At 56.6% G+C, this 23,885-nt stretch overlaps 3 protein-coding genes across 3 annotated transcripts; 2 read left to right on the top strand and 1 right to left on the bottom strand.

Moving 5' to 3' along the window:
* The first annotated feature begins 438 nt into the window (after nucleotides 1–438).
* On the top strand, nucleotides 439–4,091 carry LOC128820890 (maestro heat-like repeat-containing protein family member 9). The gene is made up of 9 exons (XM_054001730.1): nucleotides 439–749; nucleotides 1,052–1,116; nucleotides 1,559–1,707; nucleotides 2,029–2,176; nucleotides 2,422–2,609; nucleotides 2,697–2,834; nucleotides 3,110–3,224; nucleotides 3,398–3,538; nucleotides 3,733–4,091. Exons 1-9 carry the CDS (start codon nucleotides 629–631, stop codon nucleotides 4,048–4,050), a joined length of 1,383 nt encoding a protein of 460 aa, XP_053857705.1. The 5' UTR covers nucleotides 439–628; the 3' UTR covers nucleotides 4,051–4,091.
* Nucleotides 4,092–4,121: 30 nt separating this feature from the next.
* LOC128820909 (sterile alpha motif domain-containing protein 1-like) lies at nucleotides 4,122–5,137 on the top strand. Its single transcript, XM_054001753.1, has 3 exons — nucleotides 4,122–4,198; nucleotides 4,358–4,459; nucleotides 4,706–5,137. Exon 3 carries the CDS (start codon nucleotides 4,751–4,753, stop codon nucleotides 5,060–5,062), a length of 312 nt encoding a protein of 103 aa, XP_053857728.1. The 5' UTR covers nucleotides 4,122–4,198; nucleotides 4,358–4,459; nucleotides 4,706–4,750; the 3' UTR covers nucleotides 5,063–5,137.
* Nucleotides 5,138–5,422: 285 nt separating this feature from the next.
* LOC128820935 (serine/threonine-protein kinase pim-2-like) lies at nucleotides 5,423–14,694 on the bottom strand. Its single transcript, XM_054001775.1, has 6 exons — nucleotides 14,644–14,694; nucleotides 14,172–14,356; nucleotides 7,210–7,588; nucleotides 7,010–7,060; nucleotides 6,291–6,805; nucleotides 5,423–5,654 (listed from the first exon to the last, which is right to left on the bottom strand). Exons 1-6 carry the CDS (start codon nucleotides 14,692–14,694, stop codon nucleotides 5,423–5,425), a joined length of 1,413 nt encoding a protein of 470 aa, XP_053857750.1.
* Nucleotides 14,695–23,885: the final 9,191 nt, after the last annotated feature.

The following is a 23,885-nucleotide window of genomic DNA, read 5'->3' on the forward strand; positions in this document are numbered from 1 at the left end:
ATGGGCCACTTTGGGTGGGTCAGGGGTGGCCCCAGGGCAGGGGGCAGTGTTTGCAGGGGCCCTTTGTGACACGGTGCTGCATGGTCACCGTGTCATGGAACGGGACAGCGTGTCCAAGGGCCCTTTGTGACACGGGGTGACATAGGAGCTGGCGGTGACAAGACCACGCCAGAGTGCTTGGAGCACGCGATGGGACAGGACGGGACAGAGCGGTGCCGTGAGGAGCCCCCGCACAGCGCACTCGTTCGTGTCTGACCCGGAGCTTTTCCCAGGCGTTATTCCTGCAGCTGTCCTCGAGGCCAGACCACAGGACTTGGTGACCTGTGGCCTTCCTGAGGCTTCTCTTCTGGAAGGTGCCCTTGAGGGCAGACCGTGGGACTCGGTGCCCCGGAGGCATCTCCTATCCTTGCCACTGGTGCCCTCGAGTCCTGACCACAATCAATCCTTGACAGGAGTCTCCTGTCCTTGTGGCAGGAGCCCTCAAGACCAGAGTGCAGGACTTGCTGTCCTGTAGCCTTCCTGAGGCTCTTCTCTTGAAGGTGCCTTCCAGGCACGACTGCAGGACTTGCTGACTCGGAGCTTTTCCGAGGCATCTCTCCTGCAAGTAGCCTCAAATCCAGTCACTGCCATGGAGCAGAGATCCCTGAGAGGGCCCAAGCTGGCCTGGGTGCAGGAGGAGGAAGAAGGCCCTGGAGCTGCCCCAATAGTGGAGATCAAAGAGGTGGTGCGGTTCAAGACTCTACAGGAGGGTGAGTGGCAGAGCTGGGCTTAGGGTTGGTGCCTGCAGCCGGCTTGGCACCATTCCATCCCATCCCACTGCATCCCATCCCATCCCATCCCATCCCATCCCATCCCATCCCATCCCATCCCATCTCCTGAGGACATGCCCACGGACAGGACAGAAGAGGGGCCGGGCAGACACCCCGCAGTGGCCGTGCTCCATCCCCTGGGGCATCCCGGGGCTGTCCCTGCCTGGGGAGCTCAGGGCTGGGCTGTGTTCTCCGGCCTCTCCCGCAGCCCCTCAGCTCTGGCTGCGCTCGCTCTTTGCCAGATGCAGCCGTGGACCGCACACAAGAGCAGGACCCCGCCCGTGGCCTCTTCCGCAGAACAGTGGAGGTACCTGCAGCCATCCCCACCTGGGCTGGGCCTGCTGGCACCGCTCAGCCGAGCACCGCGCTTGGAGCATTCCGTGGAACATCCCTGGCTTCCTGCCCTTCTCCTACACCTGTTTGCAAATTCATCAAGAGGATTCAGGAGGAAGAGACCAGCACCATGGGCAAAGGGCTCAGAGCATATTCACACACCTTCAAAACCAAGACCTGTGCTGCCCCGCTGGAATATGCTCATAGAGGAGGGGTTTTGCAATCCAAAGCAAATAAGCAGCCTGTGGCCAGGGTTTGATCCTCCCAGGAATTGCTTGGCCTCCCAAGCCACGCCCGCTGGTCACTGGAAGCCTTTGAGGCCATGGCAGTGTGGTGGGAAGGGAAGCACTTCTCTGGGGAAGCTGGGGACATTCCTCCTTCTGGCAGCTTTCCAAGTCTCCCCATGCCTTCTCCAGGTGCCCGCCATGGTGAGGTACATCCACGAGTGGCTCATGGACAATCAGTTTGCTGAGCAGAGGCTGATCAGGGCCCTGCTGAATCTCACCGAAGAACAGCCTGCTGATGTAGTAATGACACTCCTGTGTGTGGCCCCATCCTGTGACAGGTATGGGGCCACCTGCCCAGAGGGCTCACAGCTCCCCAGCCCATCAGCCTGTACAGCCTGTCCCAGATGTCTGACCAACAGAGAGTCCCCAGGGCCCTCTGGCTGCTCCCTTTGCCAGCCCTGGCACCTCAGCCCCCGAGCCTGCTGCCATGCTCCCTCGCTGCCCCTCAGGGGCCTGTCCCCACAGGCCTGGGCTGCCTGGGTGCTGCTGGCGAGGGGCAGTGGCAGAGGCAGAGCCGGCAGCCAGCTCAGGTCCCCGCTGCTGCCCAGGCCACGGTGCTGTGTCCCAGATCCCACTGAGACAGAGCTCTAACCCCGCAGAGCTGCTTTCACCATGTGGAAGAGCATCATGTGCTCTCCCAGGACTGCCGAGCCAGTGCAGCTGATGCTCCTCGATGTGCTGGGGAGTTGGCCAGAGCACAGCACGTTCACCTCTGATGGGGGCAAAACGGGTGCCTTTGTCCTGGCTGTGAGTTTCTGCAACTGGCCTTTGCTGGCCCCAAGGCCACCTGTCCAGCAGCTCTCCATCCTCCTTGCCCCACTGCATCTCCCTGCCTCAGGCGCTGGGCTGAAACCTGGCCTCGGGGCAGCTTCAGGGGCACCAGGCCCGCTGCTCCCCCTGCGTCTCTCCGGGCCTCTCCCTCCCGTGCTCGGGCCCTGCCACACGGACACCTCGGCACTGAGCGCTGTCTCGGGGGGCTTTGTCCTTTGCAGGCAACTCTGGTGATGTGGAAGATCCTCCAGGTGCCCTGTGTCCCACAGATGGTGACGGTGTATTTCCCCCACCTACTTGTGCATCTGCTCTTCCAAGTGTTCTTCAGCACTCTGGATATGCCAGAGGAGGTCGATACCTTCTGGAAGGGATGCCAGCAGCAATACGGCCTTGCCACCAGCCCCAACAGGTACTCCATCCCACTCCTCTGTCCCTGCCACATCCCTGGGCAGGAGCCAGTGCTCCCAGCGTGACCTGGGCTTTGCTCTGCACGCAGGTTTGCAGTGCGGACCCTGAAGTCCCTGCTCTGCCAAATGGAGCACGAGGATGTGGTGCTGGCAATGGAACGCAAGCGTGGCTGGGACACGCTGCTGTGTGCTGACACCCACCACTATGCCGTGGGTCTGCTGGCCAGGTGAGACCCCCTTCTCCCCGCTGCCTCTGACATTTGTGCTCTGTGCCCAGGGTGCCCCACACAGTCCCAGTGGTCGTGGGCCAGAGGGCCTTGTCACTGAGGCACAGCCAAGCAGACTGGAAAAGGCTGGCAGAGGAGGGTACCCACAAGGAGCCGCCTCCCAAATAGCCCAGGGCCCCTTGCAGGATGCTGGGGAAAGACCAGACCTCTGTGAGTCCGTCCTGGGAGAGGTTTGTCCCCCGGCCCAAAGTCTTGGTTACTTTTTCTCCTGCCAGGGAGATATCCCGTGTCTCCATCCCCTTGTGCTCCCGGATCGCTCGCTACCTGCTCCAGCTGCTCAACACACTGGAGCCACGCTGGGAGCTGCCCGCCCTGGCGTTCCTTGTGGAGGTGAGCCTGATGGCCAGCGCTGCCTCGCTCAGCTGCCTCCCAGCTCTCTGTCCTCTCGTAGCCGCAGCTGCCTGGGACGGGTGCCCGCGCCCTGTGCTGCTGCCTGGGCCCAGCCCTGTGCGGTTCCGGGCTCCTGCCGGCCAGGTCCCCTGTCACTGCCCTGTGCCTTTCAGGTCCTCGAGTGCCTGAACTTGAGTGGAGGCAGTGCTAACAGAGTCCTGCAAATCTTGTCAAGGCACCTGCACAGCAAGTGCAGGGACAGGCGTCGCCTGGCGCTCAGGGCCCTTCTCAAGCTCATTGACAATCCCTCGATGGTGAGAACGGGGCAGCGGCTGAGGCTGCACTCGGGAATGCAGTCGCTTGGGCTTTGCTGGGCTTTAGGCACTGGGGCAGCTGCTCCCAGCTCTCCTGCCTCCTGCTTCAGCTGCCCAAGTGCTCCGCAACAGCCCTTTGGCCTCTAGGCCCTGCGGCAGCAGGATGGCGTTTCACAAACTTGTGTTCCGCACAGAGTGAAAAAATGGGGAGCCTGACTGAAAGTCTTGTGGAGCTCCTGTGCGACGCAGATGGAGAGATAGTTAGCATGACAGTCATGCTCCTCAGCTTTATCTCCCGGGACAAGGACATGCTGATAGGCAGCTCCATTGCACTGCGGCTGGTTGAGGCGCTCCTGCCACTCTTTCACCACGTAAGGCTCGCTGCCTCCAGCCACAGCCACTGGCTGCTGCCCGGACACTTTGTGCCCTGTGGATTTCCAGGCCTGAGCCAAGCTGAGCCCCGTGCAGCCGATGCTCAGGTCTTTTTTTCTTCCTTTCATACAGGACAATAGCCACGTGCAGCTGCTCTCCATCCTGCTCTTCCAAACATTGGTGTCTCTTCCACTGCAAAAGGACAAAAAGGCCCTGAAGACACATGCGTGCCAGAGTCTGCTGCCACTCTTCTTCCACTGCCATGATGAGGATGGGCGTGTGGCACAGGTGAGGATTCGTGGGCTGCTGCTGTCCCCCTGGGAGGCGGCTCAGCTGCCTCTTGCCCTGGCGCCTGCTGGGCTGCAGCCTCCTCCAGGCCTTGGCACAGGGACACAGGTCCTGCGCCCTGGGCTGTGGGGCCATCTCCGTGTCTCTGCTGCTCTCCAGGCTTCTCAGGAAACGCTGCTTTGTGTGGCCCAGTTCCTGAAGAGGAGGGATCTGGAAAAAGTGGTGAAGAACAAGAAGCTGTGGAAGTTCACCGAGTGCCTGGTAAGGATGGTCTGGAAGTGCCAGCCTCAGGCTGGAGAATCCCCCTGAGCGCGGTGCTCAGTGTGCGGGGCTGGCAGCTGTGCCCCTGCCCGCTGCTGCAGCCAGAGGCGGCGCGGGCTCTTCTCCAGGCTCCTGTGGGCCCGAGCTCACGGCGGTGCGGGCAGGGGAGGCTGGGGCTGGGCGCAGGGAGTGCCCGGTCCAGGGGCTGAGCCTGCGCCAACCCTTCCTTCCTGCCGCTCTCTCCAGCTGGCAGACGACAGCAGCAGAGCGGCCGAGCACCTGCGCCAGGCCATGCCCTACCTGGAGAGCCCTGAGGAGCCCCTGCGAGAGGCGGCCATCAGGTTCCTGGGTGAGCCGCGAGCCCGGGCTCCCTCCCCGCCCCGCCGCAGCTCGGCCCCAGCCCCGCCTGCTGCCCCGGCAGCGCCATCCGGGCCCGGCGGGGTGGAGCCCCGGCTGGCCTGGGCGCTGCTGCCGCCCTCTCGCAGCCGTGCCCTTGGGCGGCAGCGTGCGGCAAGGGCCCGGCTGAGCCCTGCCGGGCCAGGAGGCCGTGTGGCCACAGGGCTGGCAGCGCCGCTGGCAGGGAGCTGTGCCGCTGGGCCGTGACGGGCTCTGTGTTGGCAGGGATGGCCGGGCGGCAGCTGAGGGGGAAGAAGGAAGAGCTCCAGCTCATCTGTGAGGGTGAGTGAGGGCAGCGGGCTGTCAGCAGGGGCTGGCGGGGGAGCTGCAAGCCGTGCCCCGGCTGCGCAGGGCTCTGCTCCCTGTGCGGACGAGGGGCGGCGTGGGCAGAGCACACGGAGATTTCAGGGCCACCTGGGGGATTCGTGGCCAGCAGCTTGGGGCTGATCCTGTTGGTCCCTGCTCCCTGCTGGCCGTGGCCGGAGCCGGCTGGGATGGCCCTGGCAGGGAGGTCTCCTCGGGTCCCCTCAGTTCCGGGATCTGACCATGGCTCTGTTGCTCTCTCTTTCAGCTCTTGAAGGCACGGCTAATGACATCAGCGTCGCCGTTGGAAGCCTGGCAATTCAAACGTTGTACATCCTCCAGGCAGTAGAGAGAGCTGGATATTCCATCTTGGACAGCCTGCATGATCAGCTCCGCAGGGCATGGAGGACACGGCCTCGTCTCTTGGGGCTCGGCTGGCTGCGCTGCTGGAGCTGTGCAGAGTGCTGATCCCAGAGGCTCTGTCTGCTGGGGCCACCTGAGCCAGCAGGAATGTTTCATTTGTTTAAGGTTGTGCTTTCGTTCTTTTTGCTTTTCTGTAGGATATAAATATAGGATGTGTTCTAATAGACAGACTCCCAGGATCTTTCTTTTGCTGCCCAGGCTCTGCAGGGCATAGGGGAAGAGGGAGCAAAGGGTGCCTGGGCTCAGCAAGCTGCCCAGGCACGTGCAGGCTTGCAGGGAAAATGGCCAGAATCCCCTTGGCCTTTGGTGGTTCTGCTGAAGCCTTTGTGCTGCCAACAGAGCAGGTGGGAAGGGGCCAGAGTTCCAGGGATCCCTGTGAGACCAGTGCCTGGAGATGGCCACAAGCCCTGTCCCAGGCAGGAACATGCCATGTCAAGGAAAAACCCACTCAGTGCTGGGGAAAACCATGCCTTCATCCTCCCTGCCTGCGTTGCCCCAAAGAACATTATGAATCCAAAGGAAACCAGGTGAGTGGAGCAGTCCAAGCCCTTTCTCACCTGCACACCAAACCGGCTGGGGCACAGGTTCGGGCCCCCCCTCTCTGCTACCCCCACCCACGGGTGTTTTTGTTGGGCTGGCTGCCCTAGCCCCAGCCCTGGGCAGAGTGGTGGGCAAAGGCTGCCAGCAGGGCTGGAAGCTGGCTCCCCACCCAGCCCTGCTGAAACGCAACTCGGCTGAAATCTCAGAGCCATCAAGGGCAGCAAAAGGGACAATCCCCGATGCCACAGCCAGCTTGGGCTGGGAGATGTTGGGCCATGAGATACCGGCACGGCGAGCACAGCCCTGTGTGGACTCACCTGCAAAGTGAGTGTAGGCTGTGTCTTGCAGGTAGGTGCCACAGCCAAAGTCGATCAATTTAGCCTCCCCGGTGGCCAGGTCAACCAGGATGTTCCCTGGTTTGATGTCCCTGTGCAGGACCCCGCAGCTGGTGCAGTGCCGCACGGCCTCCAGCACCTGGCGGAACAGCTCCCGCGCCACCTCCTCGGACAGGAACCCCCGTGCCCGAATGAAATGGTGCAGGTCCTGAGACCGCTTTGGGCGCTCCAGCACCATCACGATGTCGTTGGGGAGCTCAAGCCACTCCAGCAGCTGGACGACACCGGGGAAGCCAGTGGACACCTTGGCCAGCAGCACCACCTCCAGGGGTGCGCTGGTGCCGTCGGGCTGCGGGAGGAGCACGATGCCGTTAGTGGGGCTGAGGCCGTGCCGGGGCTCGGGAAGCCCTCGCCCAGCCCGAGATGCTCTGCGCCCTGCGCTGGCCCCACGCCCGCTCTCCCTCCAGGCGTCCCGGCAGCTTCCACCCTGCCGGGCCCCGGCTCATCCCCGCCCGGCACGCCCCGGCTTCTGCCACTGGCCCCGCTCACTCACCAGCTCGCCCCAGTGCAGGACGCGGTTCTGTGGCACCCTTTTGATGGCCACCTGCAAGCCAAGAGAAGCAGCAGGCTCAGCTCGCCGCCCGCCCTGCCCAGCCCCATCCTCCTCCTCCTCCTCCTCCTCCTCCTCCTCCTCCTCCTCCTGTTTCTCCTCCGCCCCCTCCTCCTGCTCCCGCCGCTGGCCCCGCCGCTCACCGGGGCGCCGTCCGAGAGCCGCGTGGCCGCGAAGACGCTGCCGAAGCCGCCGCGGCCCAGCAGCGAACCCAGCCGGTACTGCTCCTTCAGGCCCTGCTGCGCCTTCCTTGCCGGCGGGACGCGGCTGTCAGCGCTCGGCCCGGGGCCAGGAGCGGCCCCCGAGCGCCCCTCAAGCGCCCCGGGCCGGCCATCCCCAGGCGTTCGCTCCTGGCAACGGGACAGCGGCGGCTTGGGGCCGGCGGCCGCGCTGCCGAGCGGCGGAGCTCGGGCCGGGGAAGCCGCAGCGGAGGCGGCGGCAGCGGCCGCGCCGCCTGTGTCCTCCGCGGGGCCCGGGAGGAGCCGGCGCCGGGGCCGGGGCCTGTTTGCTCTTTCCAAGAACCTTTTCTGGAGAACGAGGTGCAGCTTCTGTCTCAAGATGTGCCACCAGCTGCCGCTGCTCTTGGCATTCCACACCGTGTGTGCAGCACAACTCTTGCAGCAAAGCAGGACAAATGTTTGAAGAACTTGGCAGGTTGTTCTTTCTTTTCCTTGTGGGCTGGGCAGTTGTGCCATTGGCAAGGTTTTCATTGTTATTGTTCTACCCTAAGAAAACCTGATGGGCTACCAGGAATTGTTAGGGAGCACAAGCCTGACTGAATGCAGAGAAAGAATCTGCAGAGCCTGCAGCCAGAAATGGAGAGCTGTGTGATCATCACTGCAACATCCCCATGGACATCTTGAAAGTGATCTAGAAGATGAAAATGGGCTGACAAAGGGAGTTTGTTTCTGTGTTCAGTTCAGATGCTTCTACATCTCATGCACTGATATAAATCAGGATTTCAATCAGTTCATGGAAAGCACCAGAACAAGCCGGACCTCTCAGGAGATGACCGAAAGAATCTGAAAAGAAGAAATTCAGGCGATGACTTGGTGGACTTTGTCTGAAAGAAGTGTAATTTTTCCTTTATAATTTGTAATCCATCTCCTCTGCAATTATCTTTTGGAAAAAGGCCATTTTCACCCCAGATTCCCCATGAAATGGGAAGCCTGAGCTTGTGGAAGTGCCTGAAAGATGCCCTGTTCCTCTGCAGGGTCACTGAAGCTGAAACAGGAGCCGGAGCCCTCTCTGGGGAAGCCTCCTCCGAGCTGGAATTTGTGCCGTGCTGGGAGAGGAGGAGGAGGAGGGGGAGAACGCTGGGCGCTGTGTGGCAGGAGCAGGAGGTTTGGGCCGCAGGACATTCCGTCTGCGCCGCTGCCCCGCAATGGGCGGGAACGCTGTGGGGAAGACTGGGGGACACTGGAGCAGACTGTGGATGGCACTGGGGGGAACTGGAAAGGCCTGGGAATGAACTCAGGTGTACTGGGAGGGACTGGGCTGTACTGGGAGGGATTGGAGGGGCACTGGGGTTGTACTGGGGATGAACTGGGGATGCGCTGGGCTGTACTGGGAGGGACTGGAGGGGTTGAATGGGCTGTTCCCGCCTCCACCACCTCCCATTTGCCGAGGCTCCCGCCCATCATCACCCGCAGCCAATCATCGCCGGGGATTGTGGCTTTGGGGGCGGTGCCTGGAGTCAGTGCTGTCTTTTCTTTTGCCTACAACTCCCATCATGCCTCGCAGCCCAATAGAGCCCCATTGGAGCCGGGACTACAACGCCCGTCATGCCCCGCGCTCCACAGAACCCCCGGTATCCGCCCCCATCTGTGCCGTAAGTGTCCCCCAGACCCTCCAGGATCCCCGAGTGACCCTCAGCGGCCATTTGGGACCCCCCACAATTTTACTGGCAAAGTACAAAAAAGCAAGAAACTTTGGAAAAGGATTTAATACAACATCCAATCCAACATAAACCACCCTAGAAGTAACTTAATTCACTCAGCCCATTTAACCTGGAAGCCTTTAAACACTTTAGTTGTTGAGGTACCCAAAAAATGTTCCATAGAAAGAGCATGAGAAGGAGAGGAAAGAGAGAGAGACGCAAAGACAGAAGCTCCATAGAAAGACACGCACGTGGCTCCCAGCTCCTGGCGTTCCAGTGTGGGTGAGACACAAACCCCAGGAGAAGGCAGAGTCCATAGCAGGGGCTGACCTTGTGCTCTGTGTTTTAAGGCCCTGGGCCTTTGTGGGCCTCCCCCAGGTGGGATTTCTGATTGCTCGGGCAATCAGGGCTGGGTTAGCGCTGTCCCAGCTGTGTGACTGATTGACAGCTCAGCCCAAGGTGTCTTGGGACATCGATCTCATCCAGCCTCTGACAGTGACCACGGTGACACTGGGGAACCTCATGGAACTGTGAAAAACACATTCACTCTCCTGTGAAAATTTACGAAGTTTAATAAAGGACAATAGGAGACAAGGACCATAGAGCAAAGGTTAGTTTGGCCGGGTGCATCTTGACACTCAGCCAAGAGCACACCCTTCTCTTTGGGGATTCCCCTTAAATACCTTTCCTATTACATCAGCCTGTTGCATATTCATAGACTCTTATGCATACCCATTAACTAATTTACATTTTCCAGGAACTATTTGACATGGCCCCTCCTTGGGTCTGCCTTTTTAGAGCATGCCTGTTTCTTGGCTGTGGTTTTGGCTCCTTCTCTTTATCACTTCCAGTCCGGGTCCCGGCCCACGCTGCCTTCAGACGGTGAATGCTGATGGTTGGCAGATCTGTACAGGTGTCCTCATCCTGTGTTCACTGGATGTTATCCCATCCAAGCAGGCATTTTAACACAAGCATAGCTATTTCACTACTATGCCTAAGCTTAATTAACAGCAGAAATACAAACTATATCTTTATAACAAAGTGATTTTAACACAACACATATAAAATCCATGGAAAAGGTCTGGACTGTTTGACTGGCTTGGCCTTCTGGGGGCCACCTGACAGGTCCAGCTGACCTTGGCATGTCGAGGGCTGCTTCTCATTAGTCCTTGAAGCACTGGGGCCCTGTGCTTTCCTTCCTGTGCAAAGAACTATCCCTCTTTCCAGCTGTCCATGGCCAAAACTGGGATTCCTTCTCCAAATTTCCTTATATGCAAAGATTGTTCCCAGATGAAATCTGCCAGGACAGACAGATCTGGCTGGCTTGGCTACCCTGAGTCCACCTCTCATCTGCCTTTGAAACACTGGAATCATGTGCTTTTCTTTCCAATGGGAAAAAAAATCACCTTTCACATCCAAGTCCCCATGGCCAAAGTTGGGAATCCACCTCCAGATTTCCCATATCAAAGGATAACTCCCAGACAAAACCTCCTAGAAGATACAAGTCTGGCTGGCCTTGGCTTCCTGAGGGCTGGCACACATCTGCCTTTGAAACACTGGGGCTCAGTGCTTTCCTAATGAAAAGAACTCTTCTTCCTGTCCAGGCACCCACAACCAAAATTGAGATTTCACCTCCAAAAATCCCCGTGTCCAAGGATTTCCCCCGGATGAAAGGTGCCAGGAGAGACAGGTCTGGCTCCCTTAGTCAATGGGTGGCCACCTTCCATCTTCTTCCAAAACACTTGCACTTTGTGCTTTTCTTTCCTATGGAAAAAACATCCATCTCGAGCAGGTGCCCATGGCTGAAACTGGGATTCCACCTCCAAAACTCTGTCCATCCAAGGATTGCTCCCAAATGAAAGCTGCCAGGACAGACAGGCCTGGCTGCCCTTGGCCCCTTGGGGGCTGCCTCTCATCTGTTTTTGAAACACTGGGTCTCGGTGCTTTCCTTCCAATGGAAATGAACTGTCCTTTTCATCAAGGTGTCCAGGGCTGAAATTGAGACTCCACCCCCAAATTCTGTATATCCAAGGATTTCTTGGTGATGAAAGCTGCCCGGACAAACAGGTCTGGCTGGCTTGGCCTCCCAGGAGCCACCTCTCTCCTCTTCTGCCTTTGAAACACTTGGGCTCTGTGCTCTCATTCCTGTGGAAAGAATCCATCCTTCTTCTCAATGCAGAAATGGCCAAATTGGGATTCCACCTCCAAAATTTCCTATATCCAAGGGTTGCTTTCCGACAAAAGCTGCCAGGACAGAGAGCTCTGGCTGGCCTTGGCCTTTGGTGGTCACCTCTCATCTCAAGGAAGCCCTGAGGAAAGTATTTTAACATGTTTGAATGCTGGAACATCAATGAGTCTCTCATCCTCTGAAAAACTCAGATGCCCTTCTGATCAGATGTGTCTGGATTTTTTCTCATTGTGTGTTCTGCATGAAATACTATTGTCAGCTAAAAAATATTCTTCTTCACACTCTAGCATTGTTATCTGACACAAAACACCTCATCTACATATGGACCCAGGTCACCTGTAGAAGACAATGAAGAATGCAGCAGGAATGATTTGTCTCTGTTCCCATCTGTCACATCTCCTCTGGAGCTGGAGGTGCAGCCCCAGCACTTGGCAGGGCTCAAGGGCTCACCAGCTCAGCTCCCACACAGAGAACTTGCGGACCCTGGGCTGCTCTTCTTGGCCCCTGCACGCTCAGCCAGGCTGAGATGGACACTGATGGTTTCTGGGCCAGGCTCTCTGAGCCCAGCCCAGCTCCCTGCAAGCTCTGCCAGCTGCCCTGAGCTCTGTGCAGCACCAAGGGCCTCTCCCCAGCACAGCCCAGCCGGCTCTGGCCCCACAGCTCTGCTCAGGCCAGGCTGCTCTGGCCACTGGCCCCACGGCCTCAGCCCCTGCCAAGGGCACAGCAGCAGCTGCAGCTCAGCCAGGACTCAGCCCCAGCCATGGGGGAAGGGGCTTGCCCAAGGCACAAGGAGGCTCCCTGGCTGCCCTGCTCCCCTCGGGCTCAGGTGCTGAGAGCTCTGCAGCCCCTGCTGCCATCCCATCTGCCCAGGCCAGCACAAGAGCCCTGGCCTTGGGGCCCTCCAGAGCTGCTCCTGCTCCAGGCCCAGGGCCCATCCCAGAGCTGGGGCCGCCACAAAGCTGTGCCCATTTCTGTTCATTGCTGCTCTGATGGGGATGGATCCTCAGCCCCTTGGAGGTTGGTGATGAATTTTAATTGTCCCGAGGCCTCTCCTTTCTTGAGCTCTTCTGTTGAGAAATTCAGTGACAAAGGCTCATTAACATTTGTTCAAAACACCCAAACAAGACAAGCCCATGGGAATAATTCAAGTCTTCAATACTTTTGTGGTCAATTACACAGATTTCAGAAGTGTATTCAAAGTGAATCTACTATATTGAAAAGAATGAAGAGAGAACTGTTTTGTCCTGTTTAGTTTTCTTTTCCTGTTTATAGATTGATATCAGCAATGTCCAATTGATATTGATCCCCAGCACCTCCTAATGCAGTCTGAACAGATATGAAATTCAAGACCCTTCATGGCTGACAATCAATCACACTTTGTCCCTACCCCCACCCCACCATTTCCCTCATCCAAGCCCTGGCACTCAGAGCAGCTGAGGAATGGAATCACATCCCGGGGTGTCCTCAGGGCTCAGGACTGGGGCCAGGTCAGTGAAATCTCTTTATTGCTGGTCTGGCCGAGGCCATCGAGGGCACCCTCAGGCAGTTCCCAGGTGAGCCCAGGCTGGGTGGCAGTGTGGCTGTGCTGGAGGGCAGGAAGCTCTGCAGAGGGATCTGGACAGGCTGGAGCCATGGGCCCAGGACAATTGGATGAGGTTCACCAAGGCCAAGGGCTGGGTCCTGCCCTGGGCTCACAACCACCCCAAATCCCTGGCTCTGCCCTGCCCCTGATCCCCACAACCTGTCCTGTTTCCTCCATCCCTACATTGCCAGGGACTTTCTGGGACAAGGCAGCTCTGCCCTGGGCATGGAGGGAGGTGCAAGTGCCACCACTGCAGTGGGAGCCAGAACTCATCAGGTTTGTGTCCTTTGGGGGTCAGGAACTGGTGGCACTCAGAGTCACAGGAAGTTTCTCTTCATTGCCAACATAAAATATGTAAACGTGACAGAATTTAAGAAACGTTGAAACTCTTCCCGCAGCAATGGGAGACATCCCAGCAACATCTGACATGTCCAGCATTCACAAGGGATTTTTGTAGAAAACCAATTTTATACAAAGATGATGTTGTGATAGATATAGAAACAGTTAAGTTGTTGTATCATGATGCTCTGCGTGAAGTGGGGATAAATCAGCCTGAACCATGCCTGGTCTGCAAAGCTGTCAGTGGTGGATGGAGAAGGGGGTCAGGCTGCTTTTGGGGTTGAGGAAATGCTGAAAGCAGCCTGACTCATTTCATCTCCTCCTGTCCTGGGATGAGGAGCCCCTCAGCCTTCCCTGCTCTGGGTTGGACAAGCCCAGCTCCCTCAGCCTCTGCTCACAGCCCAAGGGCTCCAGCGCCACCTTGGAGGCCCTTCCCTAACCCTGCTCCAGCTGCAGGGGGGACCCAGTGGGACAGGGACCCTGCTGGGCACAAGCAGGGGAGACTTCTCTGGGGGGGAAAAGTGAGCGGGGCTGGGGCAGAGTGACCAACCCAGTGACCTCACACAGCCCCACTGTGATGTCACAGTCTGCTCTGTGATGTCACACAACTGCACTGTGATGTCACAGCCCACTCCCTGATGTCACAGCTCACTCTGTGATGTCACTCTACCACACTCTATGATGTCAGAGTCTGCCCTGTGATGTCACAACCTGCTCTGTAATGTCACATCTTACCCTGTGGTGTCACAGACCACCCTCTGATGTCACACAGCTGCCCTGTGATGTCAAAGACTGCTCTCTGGTATCACACAGCCACTCTGTGATGTCACACAGTCCCCTCTATTATGCCTTAGCTGATCAGTGACCTCACATAACCCACTCTGTGATGTCATAGCCCACTCTGATGTCACAGCCCTCTCTGTGACCTCACTCAACCTGTTCTGTGATGTCACACAGCCCCTTGCTGACATCGCAGCTGCTCTGTGCCTCTCTCACACACAGCCACGGTGGTGCCTCTATGACACAGCCCCCTCTGGGACATCACACAGCTCATCTGTGACATCATGGCCATTCCCTGAGGTCACTGCTCCCTCTCTGGGACATCCCCCGGTGTCACCTTTGGGACAAAGGGATAGGTGGGCTCCAGGCGTATTTGGGCCCCTGTGCCTGCAGCCCCCAGCGCCCGGAGGTGCCCAGCAGCTCCCGCAGGCTGCAGAACCTCCGCGCCACCCCCAACAACCACAAGTGTCCGTCCTCGTCCCGGCGGAGCTGGCACCGCTTGGAATCCTGGCTGGAGCGCGGCTGTGGAGCGACCGCCGGGCTCAGTGGGGCGGGGACCCCCGGAGCCCCCAGACCCCTCCTGCCCCGCAGGTGCCCGCGGCAGCAGAGGAGAGGCAGAGGGGGTGGCGTGCTGTCCCCAGGCATGCCAGAGTGTCCCCATGGGTGTCAGGCTCTCCGAGTGGATGACAGGGTGCCCCTGTGGATGCCAGGCTTTCCAATGTCTGCCGGGCTGTCCCCGGCGATGCTGGGCTGTCCCGTGGGTGCCACACTGTCCCCCCACCCTTGGCTCACCTGTCACGGCTGCAGACCTGTCCGGGGCTCTGCCTCTCCTCCTCGGTGATGGGCAGCAAGTCCGGCATGGCCAGGCTCAGCCCCTGAGCAGCAGGCCTCGGCCAGAGCTGACTGACAGCACGAATCCTGGGCACTGCGTGAGCAACACCATTGGTATTATTTACCTAAAGTACATGACAATGATGCTTATGCCAGCTCCGTATAACCTGGTGTAGTTATCTGCAAGAAATGTATCATGTGAAGGAACTTTCCCAGTTGACATGAATAGAGGCTTTTTTGTAGTGTATTTTAGGGGAAAACCCTCCCATCTGAGGTCTGGGCTCTGGCCAAACCCTGGTCCCTGCTGGTCTGGACATGTGCTATCAGATCCAGGAGTTTCTGTGCTAAAAATAGAATCAAGTCACTTTGAGTTACTGATTTGGGCCTATAAAAGCTGGACTCACTTTTGGGGTGAATTTGGAGAGCTCACCTATGGGTGGATGCACAGTGCAGGATTTTGCCAGTTGCTGGGAAGGGTTCTCCAGATCCTCATTGTGAAACGGGGCTCCCCAGCGACTGCAGACTGGATGGTGGAAAAGTATTTAGGCAATTGGTGATGTATCTTTGGCAATCATGCTCCTTTCTCTCCCACAGTAATGATTAGGTGCATTACCTTGCTGACACTGGCTTGTTGCTAAAGCCAACTGATATATTTATTGAATATGTCATTTTACTTTTGTGTTGTCTTTATGTTCATAGTAAAATAAGACCATTCTTTCCATTGGTGTCTGTGTTCTTTAAATCTCCCCTCTTGCTTGGCAGAACACTTTCTAATAGCCAGATTGTGTTAGAAGGTTTCTATCTGGCTGATTCAGTATCAGTTTTTCAGGCCCCAGAGTTTCACAGTGGCCCCTTGCTTGGGAAGTGTCTCAATGGCCTCTTGGTCCCACGAGGCCCCACAGTGTCACAAAGGTCACCTTGATTCCATGGCCCTGAAGTGCTACAATGGCCCCTTGGCTCCATGAGGCCCTGCAGGGTCACCCTGGGGCAGGAGGCCAGGAGGGATTCGTTCCCCACACGCTGCAGCTCCCTGGGCCAGCTGGCACTGACACCTTCTCCCAGGCCAGCGCTGCCGGGCACAGCCAGGGCCGTGCCACACTGCAGCTCCCTGCAAACCATGGCGGCGGCTGCGAGGCCGAAACCCGAGTCACAGACAGTTTGTCACTCTTTCTGTCCGTATTTGACCAAGAAATGTCCCATCGTGGGGTCCCCTTCCCTGCAGTCACTGCAGCACTGGGACCACAGCCAGAGCTCTGAGCAAGAGAAATGGCCAGCGCTGCACCTCTGCACTGACTCGGGGATGGTGGGAAATGCTCTGTGGGGTGGCTGGAACCATGGAGAAAGGACAATTGGCAGCACAGAGGGAAACCCATCTGGGCTGCTGGACTGGGAAAAGACATCGCTGCCCAGGGGAGAAGCTGGCTGTGAAAGTCCCTCCTGTAGATGCTCAGATGCCCAAGGGTCAGGCACTGAAGAGCATTGCAACAACACACAGGGGGATGGGGCTGCCAGGATGCAAGTGTCTCAGGAGGGTCTGGACTGGCCACACAAGGATGAGTTATTTCTGGACACCTCGGGTCATCAGGGCAGAGATGCGAACTCCAGACGGGCTCATGAGCGAGGGGTGGATTTAGCCATGGACACCATCTCCAGGTTATCCCTGACTGTGAAACGTGGGCTGAGATCCAGCAGGCCCAGGTGGGTAAAGCCCCTGTGGTGTGGGGGATGATGGTGGGAATATCTGTCTGGGGAGACATGTGGTCTTCTTAGTGGGAGTAGTAAATTGGAGAGCACCATTCCTAAACCACAGCAGCTCTGTCAGGGCCAGCCCTGTCCCTGCACTGCCCCAGCTCTGCTGCCCCACAGCTGCTGCATCAGGAAGGGCAGAGCCATGGGGGAGGGAAATACACAGGGACTCCTCCTGGGAAAGACCTCTGGAGGTTTCCAGGCCAGGCCAAAGCACAATCGGTGGAGAAGGGACACAGGCATGGGCTATTTGTGTGCTCTGCCATGGCAGGATGTGAGGCAGAGCTGCAGAGACATCCAGACCATGTGGATCCCTACAGGAGCTGATCCCACACAGCAGCTCCCAGGCCTCTGCTGCTCGCTGGTTGCTCTGGTTTGATGTTCCCTGGTGCTTACCCCCAGCCCCACACACACCAATGCTGTGTGCAAACACACCAGTCTCACCAGTGCCTGGGCCCCCAAAGGACACAAGCCCTGATGATTTGTGGTCCCCACTCCAGTATCTGGCACTTGGACCTCCCTCAGGACCCAGAGCAGAGAGAGCTCCCTTGTCCCAGACAGTTGCTGGCAATGGAGTGTTGAGGAAAAGGCCACAGACTGTGGGGATCAGCTGTAGGGCATGGCCAGGGATGCATCTTTACACATGACCAGCTCTTTCATCCCCTTTTCTCTGTTGATTCATGTTTGTTCTTTCACAAACCACCATAGTGCAACCATTTCCCTTCCTGTGGTCCTCTCTTAGGCATCCCAAGGGAAATCCTGCACATTCCCCAGATGCCCTTTGTGAATTTCCATCATGAATCTCAATGCCAATGCAGAACCCCCCATGCTCAACTGGCGAGGTCATGCTGGAAAGCTCTGCCATTGAACCCCTGGGTGAGTCTTTCATGAGGAGGTGTCAGAACTTTCCTTAAATTATGTTTTATCTTCTGTTTTTAAAATTGGAATGGCCCTAAAATATCATCTACTGCAGCCCCCTTGCTGTGGGAAGGCACAACTACCTCTGGAACAGATGGTCAAAGCTCATGACCTTGAACACTTTTTGGGATGGGACATTCACTTCTATGGATGACCTGTTTACGAATTGTCAACCTCATCACCAAATATTTCTTTCTTATATCAAATCTAAATCTATCCTTGAGCATTTTAAAGGCTATGTCCCTTCCTCTGCAACTACAGGCCAATAAAAATATTTCAAATTTTCTTGGATTATGACCACAATATTTCTAGGTCTGAAAAGACCTAGAAAGGACACAAAAATGTCCCAAGATGGGATTGGAGGCCTCAAGCACATGACCCAGAGAGACTGAGGGCACTGGGCTCAGTGGTGTGAAGACTGAGAACAGAACAAGAGAAGCCTGGGAGGACTTGGAGGGTGGTTTCAGAGATGGCAGAGCTCTTCTTCATTATATGAAACAACCTGAGAAAAAAATGATGCCACACAGATCACCTGGGGAGGTCCAGACTGGACACCAGGAGAAAGGAATTTCCCTCCCAGGGCAGGGCTGTGGTGCAACACGTCCCCAGAAGGAGCCTGGAGCAGCCCAAGGCTTTGTGTGGCCAGGCAGAGGCAGGCAGGAGGCAGAGCTGTCAGCAAAGGAAGGGGCCAGCCAGGTGGAGCAGCCGGGGCATGAGGACAGCCTGCAGGGACAGAGGCGCAGGGCAGGGACACCGTAGGACAGCCTGGGCTGCAGAGGGCACAGGCATGTGCAGCAGCTGCAAGGCCCTGACAGAGCCAACCTGTGCAGCACTTTGGCCGTGGCTGCTGGCCCTGGCTCCAGGAGGGGACAAGTGACCCTGGCAGCCCTGGGGCCTCATTGCCTCCTTGTCCCTGCTCAGCAGCCTGGCAGGGGCTGCCCCATGGTCCTGCCCTTGGCATTGCACATCCCCACATGCCAGTGCCCATCCCGGGAAGAGCCCTGAGCAAGGAGGGAGGGACAGGATCTGCCTTGCCAGGGGCTGGGGCTCAGCCTTGGCCCTTTGCATTCCTGAAACACATCCCGGTTTGCTCAGCACCAGAGACACCTTTCCCTTGTTTGTCCCCAGCTGTCATCACTGCCTCCAGTGTTCTGCTCTAACTGGAACCTGGGGACACTTTCTCAGTTGTGTCCCTCACAGGGATCTCTTCAAAGTAAAAGAAACTGCAGTGTTTCAATCTCACTTGGAGTTCTTGGGAAGTTCTTTGAGCACACTCTGAGGGACTGGGTCTGATGCAAACAGCACCAAAGCCCCAGAGGGTCATTAAAGTCCTGGTGCTGTGTCTGTGCTGCTGAGCTGGGCCGGGCTCCTGGCCCAGAGGCAGCTCCTGGCAAGGGCAGCGCTGCAGAGAGACAGCTCTGGCCAGGAGCAGCTCCTGTGCACAGCCCAGCAGGGCTGGGGCACTGCCAGGGCATGCCAGGGACACGAGCAGGGCACAGACAGAGCTCACAGGGGCTCAGCACTGGCAGGAGCTGTGGGATGTCCCAGAGGGGGCTGTGTCACAGCAGCACCTCTGTGGCTGTGTCCCGGAGGCACAGAGCAGCTGTGATGTCAGAAAGGGGCTGTGTGACAGCACAGAGTGGGTTGTGTGAGGTCACAGATTAGGCTATGACATCACAGAGTTTGTTGTGTGAGGTCATTGAGCAGCTACGGCATGATAGAGGGGACTGTGTGACATCACAGAGCAGGCTGTGACATCATGGCATGGCTGTGTGACATCATCGAGCAGGCTGTGAGGTCAAAGTGTGTGCTGTGACATTACAGAGTGGCAGTATGACATCTCAGAGAGGGTTTTGTGACATCACAGAGCGGACTGTGACATCATAGAATAGGGTGTGAGGCCATAGAGCAGATTCTGCCATCATGGAGGGTGGCTCTGTGACATCAGAGAGTGGGTTGTGACATCACCGGGTGGCTGTGTAACTTCATAGAGCAGGCTGTGACATCACAGAACAGACTGTGACATCTCAGGCTGACATCAAAGAACAGACAGTGACATCTCAGGGTGACTTTGTGACATCAGCCTTCAGTGACATCACAGCACAACTCTGACATCAGAGAGTGACATCTCAGAGTTCACTCTGTGACATCAAAAGGGTGCTGTGTGACATCCCAAAGTGGGTTGTAACATCAAAGGTGGCTGTGTGACATCACAGGGGCTGTGTGACACCACAGGGGCTGTGTGAGGTCACTGGGGAGGTCACTCCACCCCAGCCCCCCCTCACAGTTCCCCCAGAGAAGTCCAACGCTGCTCGTGCACAGCGGGGTCCCCTGTCCCCCCGGGTCCCCCCGCCCCCGGCGCCGCAGCCTCCCCCAGAGGATGTTCCACGAGATCGACCCCAGAGCCTGACACGGGGACGGGGGCTGGGGCTGTGGGGGGTGGGACAGGGGGACAGGGACCCCCGGCAGCGTCCCCGTGTCCCCCAGGGCCAGAGCCTGGGCCAGGGCTCCTTCACCCTGTTACCAACGAGGGCTTGAGAGCTCTGGAAAAATCCCCAGCAAGGGATCAGCAAAAACCATTTAATTTAATATTAAGATTAGTTTTAATATTAAGTGACAGCACGGCAAAGTTCCTTGGCAAGAGTCGCTCTGCTCCTGACTGGACACTTCAGGCACTCCAAGGAAACAAAGCAACAACAAAACCAAACAGAATCCCGGCAATCAAACCAGAAATTAGCAGAGAACTGGCCCTGTGTGTGTGTGACACAAGGACAGTGAGGGCAAGGATAAAAAGAATACAGAGAGGGGCTTCAGTCCCAGCAATGTTTCATCCTGGCCGCACTTGGCATCAACAGCTTTCTTTGGCAGGGTGAGAACAGGGATGTTGTGCCACCGAAGGAACAAAACAGTTCCCAGGACTGCTCCTAAAGGAACCAGGAGCTGGTTGGGCAGCAGCAGTGCCTGGAGCAGACAGTGCTTGTGATGAGCTCCAGAGGAGCTGAGCCCAGGGGCTGTTGGCCAAGGCCGAGGCCCAGCGAGCATTTCTCAGCTGGCAGGGCGGCCTGAGAAGGTGGAGGCGGGGGGAATAATTCACACCCTCAGTGTGCTCCCAGTCGCTCCCAGTATTTCCATGTCCATGCTCCAAGTGCTGCTCCCAGCCCTGATCCGTGGGGATGGGAATGTCCCGCTCCCTTGCCGGGGCAGGGTCCCACCTGAGCCAGGTGTGCAGGGCAGGACCTTGCCCTGACCCCCAGCACTGTCCCAGCTGCAGGATCTGCTTCCCACCGGCCTCTTCCTCCTGCGGCCCCGAGCCCAGCTTGGTGCTGAACAAAGGGGCTGGGCCGGGGTCATCCCCCGGCGGGGGCTGCGCACCCCCTCTGCCCCCTCCCCAAATTCCCTCCCAGGGGAGCAGGAGCTGGGACAGGAGCCCTGTGGGGAGGGACAAGGGGGTGACAATGGGATGGGTGGGTCACACACACTCTGGGGGGGACACACACGGCCCTGGGGACCCCCCATATCTTCTGCAGGGCCAGGAGGATGAACCCAAACATGGAGCCACTGACCCCTGGCAGTATCTTGGGGGGTGGGGTCTGGTGGCAGCTTTGGGGGTCTGGGGGAGTCACAACCACCCAAAAACTCCCTCCCAGCCCCACAGCCACTCCCAGACTCCTCAAACTACCCCACAGCTCCCAGCCAGGACTCCCCCAACTACTCCTTGCAAGATAAATGACCCCAAGAACCACCAAAACCCCTTTGCATCTCCCCCAAGACCCACCCAAATCCTCTGCAAGCCACGCAGCCCTGTCTGGGACCCAAACCTCCCTGACACACCCTGCCAAGCCCCCTCCCAGCACCACAAATGCCCTCAGAAGCCCTTCCCAGTCCCCCCAGGAGCCCCTAAACTCCCACCTCCCGTGGCACTGACCAGGAGACGTTGGTGGACAGGAACATTTACAGCCAGGATCAGCTCGGGCACTTCAGCAGCCATTTGGGCACTTTGGGGGAACATCCCAAATGGGGAGACCCAGGCCAGGGACTGGGACAGACAATTAGAATTCTTGGAGAACAGGTGGGCTCAGGTGGACACGTTTTGCCAGCACACCTATGAGATTGTGGACATGTCCCCTGCCTTTGATAGCCTCAGAACACCCAAATCCTCCCAAATATTCCAGTGAACCAACTCCAAATTCACCCCCAAATCCTGGTAAATGGTGCAGCTTTAGATCTATTTGCTTAATTTCTTTATTTCCACCCAGTTTTGGTTGTTTAGACAGGGTGAAAAAGGAAATTATTTAGATGGAGAAGACCTCCAAGATCATGCAGCACTGCTTGATACAACCAGAAGAAACAACTGGACAGAGCAGGTGAGTTTTTGGGGTATTAAGTCAACAAATCACTTCTTCCCAATGAATTTCCAGTTTAGATCTGAGTCCTGATGGACTCTGGAACCCCATTAGTCCTAGTACAGAGAACAGTCCTTGTACAGAGAACTCTCCAGTCACTTTGTTCATCTCTTGCAGACTCAGCTTTGGATTTTTTTCCTCTTTGTTTCAAAGTTCAAGGGGCCTCTCTTATTTCTCCAGCTTGGAAATTCACATTCTTTCTTCTCAGCTGAGGCAGATTTTACAAGTGCAGCAGAACTAGCAGACTAAACAGCGTATTTTACCTATGCTAGCAAGCTACTAATGATTCAAAGCAGCACATTTCACCTAAATACAAATGGATTCTACCCTGTTAAATGTATCCTGTAAAATACCCTGTTTCAACCCCCGAGCACCCCCTGGGCTGACAGAGACAGAGACTCCCATGAGCACTCTCCTGGCACAGGGTGAGAGGGAGGGAGACCCCCGCAGGAATTCCCTGGAGTGAAAACGATGGAGACCCCATGGGGAATGGCCTGGGGTGACAGGGACAGAGACACCGCCTAGGGAATGGCCTGGGCTGCCAGGGGCAGGGACAACCCATCCAAGCCCCTCCCAAGCATCCCCCAGGGCGAGAGGCACAGAGACCCCTCGAGCATCCCCTGGGCACTGGACAAAATAAACTCAGCAGAAATCAAACTTAAGGCTACATAAAGTGCCTTGAGGAATATTTGCTCTTCCCACAAGTCACTTGTGATGGAAACGCAGACAAGTCCCAAACATGAAGAAATCTACAACAGAAGCAATTCTGTGGCAATTCCAAATTTCATCGGTTCCTGCACAGCTCCAGCTCAGCTGCTGGCAGGTTCTGAGAAAAGTGGAAATTTGGCCCAATACAGATTATTAAAATGAAGGGAAAGCTCAGTGTATCTGTCAAAAAGGTGACAGGGATGAAGAAAATAATGATTCTCACATTTGGCAAAGCCCCCAAGCCTGTGAATTTGGGAGTTATTTGGGAATTTAGCTACTTGAGCTGGGCTTCTTGTTGGACTTGATTAGCCTTGTTTTCCTCACCTTGTGGTGAATGATCCTTGTCAGTCTTGCTGATATCATTTGCTCCCTTTCCTCCAGTGATTTGAACAAACTTTTCAAGGAAGGACAACAAAATATTTTCTTTACACTGGCCAGCCACAAGAGCCATTTTCCTCATAAGTTCTCCCATAAGTCGCTCAGAGGAAGCTGCGTCCAAGTTTCCAAGAGTTCCTCCAGAAAGAGCCAGAACCTGCTCAGAGGAGGGAACCATGCTGATGTCAAAGCCACTTGGTGTCAGAGAACAGTGCCCTGAACTCACTGTGCCAAAAGAATATCACAATCTGACGCCGTTGAGCAGGACGGGAACAGAGAACTCCAGATCAGAAGGCAAAGAAAATGAACTATCTCCTTTATTTCAAATGCGCCCCTCTATATATAGAGAACATTGAGAAGACTAATTTCATTGGTCTTAGAGTAAAAACACTTCACAGCATTGGTGTGCAGTGAATGACGCACAGAGGCAGAACATATCTATAAACAATGTGAATAACAAGGTAGATTAGAAAATTATTTACATTCTCTCCCCACCTGCTTCTCAGGCTGTCGCCTGGTTAGAAAACCTTTCTCTTTCTCTATGACTGAGCTGAGAATACCCACAACAATCTGGTTAATAAAATTGTTAGAGAGATGCCTCTGCCCCAATTAAGGTGCTAAGGAGACCGAATCTAAAGTGGATTTTATTGAACAGTAAATATGAGGTCGAGAGAGAGATGGAAGGAAGGAGAAATGGGGGGAGAGCAAGGGAGTGACAGGGACAGAGACCTCCCCTGGGGCAGGGCAAGTGTGATATTGTCCCCTGTGTGTGTGGCCTTCCCAGGGTGGGAGTTTTACACCAGAGGCAGTTTGGGTAAGGGGGGTGGTGTTCACCCCCCACCCCGAGCAGAGATTGCCTCACTCTTTCAGGTGACAATGTAAGATGTAACCAAAAGTATGTTTTCAGTCACCATCTTCATAAGCTGTTATAAACAGGTGGGGCAGTGTTCTTTATCTCTGCCATGACTCAGCCCTGATAACGCCCTCCAGGGGCCATCTTCTGTTAATGGGCCATTGAGTGTCACTGCAGGACTGATAAAATTACATCATCCCATTGTGGGATGCTCCGC

This window comes from Vidua macroura, chromosome 32, assembly GCF_024509145.1.
Source record: "Vidua macroura isolate BioBank_ID:100142 chromosome 32, ASM2450914v1, whole genome shotgun sequence".
NCBI classification, from domain to species: domain Eukaryota; kingdom Metazoa; phylum Chordata; class Aves; order Passeriformes; family Viduidae; genus Vidua; species Vidua macroura.

Bases quoted from the DNA above. Each gene is read 5' to 3' on its own strand.
- LOC128820909 (XM_054001753.1), top strand. From the start codon at position 4,751: ATGCCCTACCTGGAGAGCCCTGAGGAGCCCCTGCGAGAGGCGGCCATC.
- LOC128820890 (XM_054001730.1), top strand. From the start codon at position 629: ATGGAGCAGAGATCCCTGAGAGGGCCCAAGCTGGCCTGGGTGCAGGAG. The intron at 2,835-3,109 runs GTGAGACCCCCT...TTCTCCTGCCAG, and splicing joins GCCGTGGGTCTGCTGGCCAG to GGAGATATCCCGTGTCTCCA. The intron at 3,225-3,397 runs GTGAGCCTGATG...TGTGCCTTTCAG, and splicing joins CCCTGGCGTTCCTTGTGGAG to GTCCTCGAGTGCCTGAACTT.
- LOC128820935 (XM_054001775.1), bottom strand. From the start codon at position 14,694: ATGCCGGACTTGCTGCCCATCACCGAGGAGGAGAGGCAGAGCCCCGGA. The intron at 7,589-14,171 runs GTGACACCGGGG...TCTCCAGAAAAG, and splicing joins CCTATCCCTTTGTCCCAAAG to GTTCTTGGAAAGAGCAAACA. The intron at 7,061-7,209 runs GTGAGCGGCGGG...CTTGGCTTGCAG, and splicing joins GGCTCTCGGACGGCGCCCCG to GTGGCCATCAAAAGGGTGCC.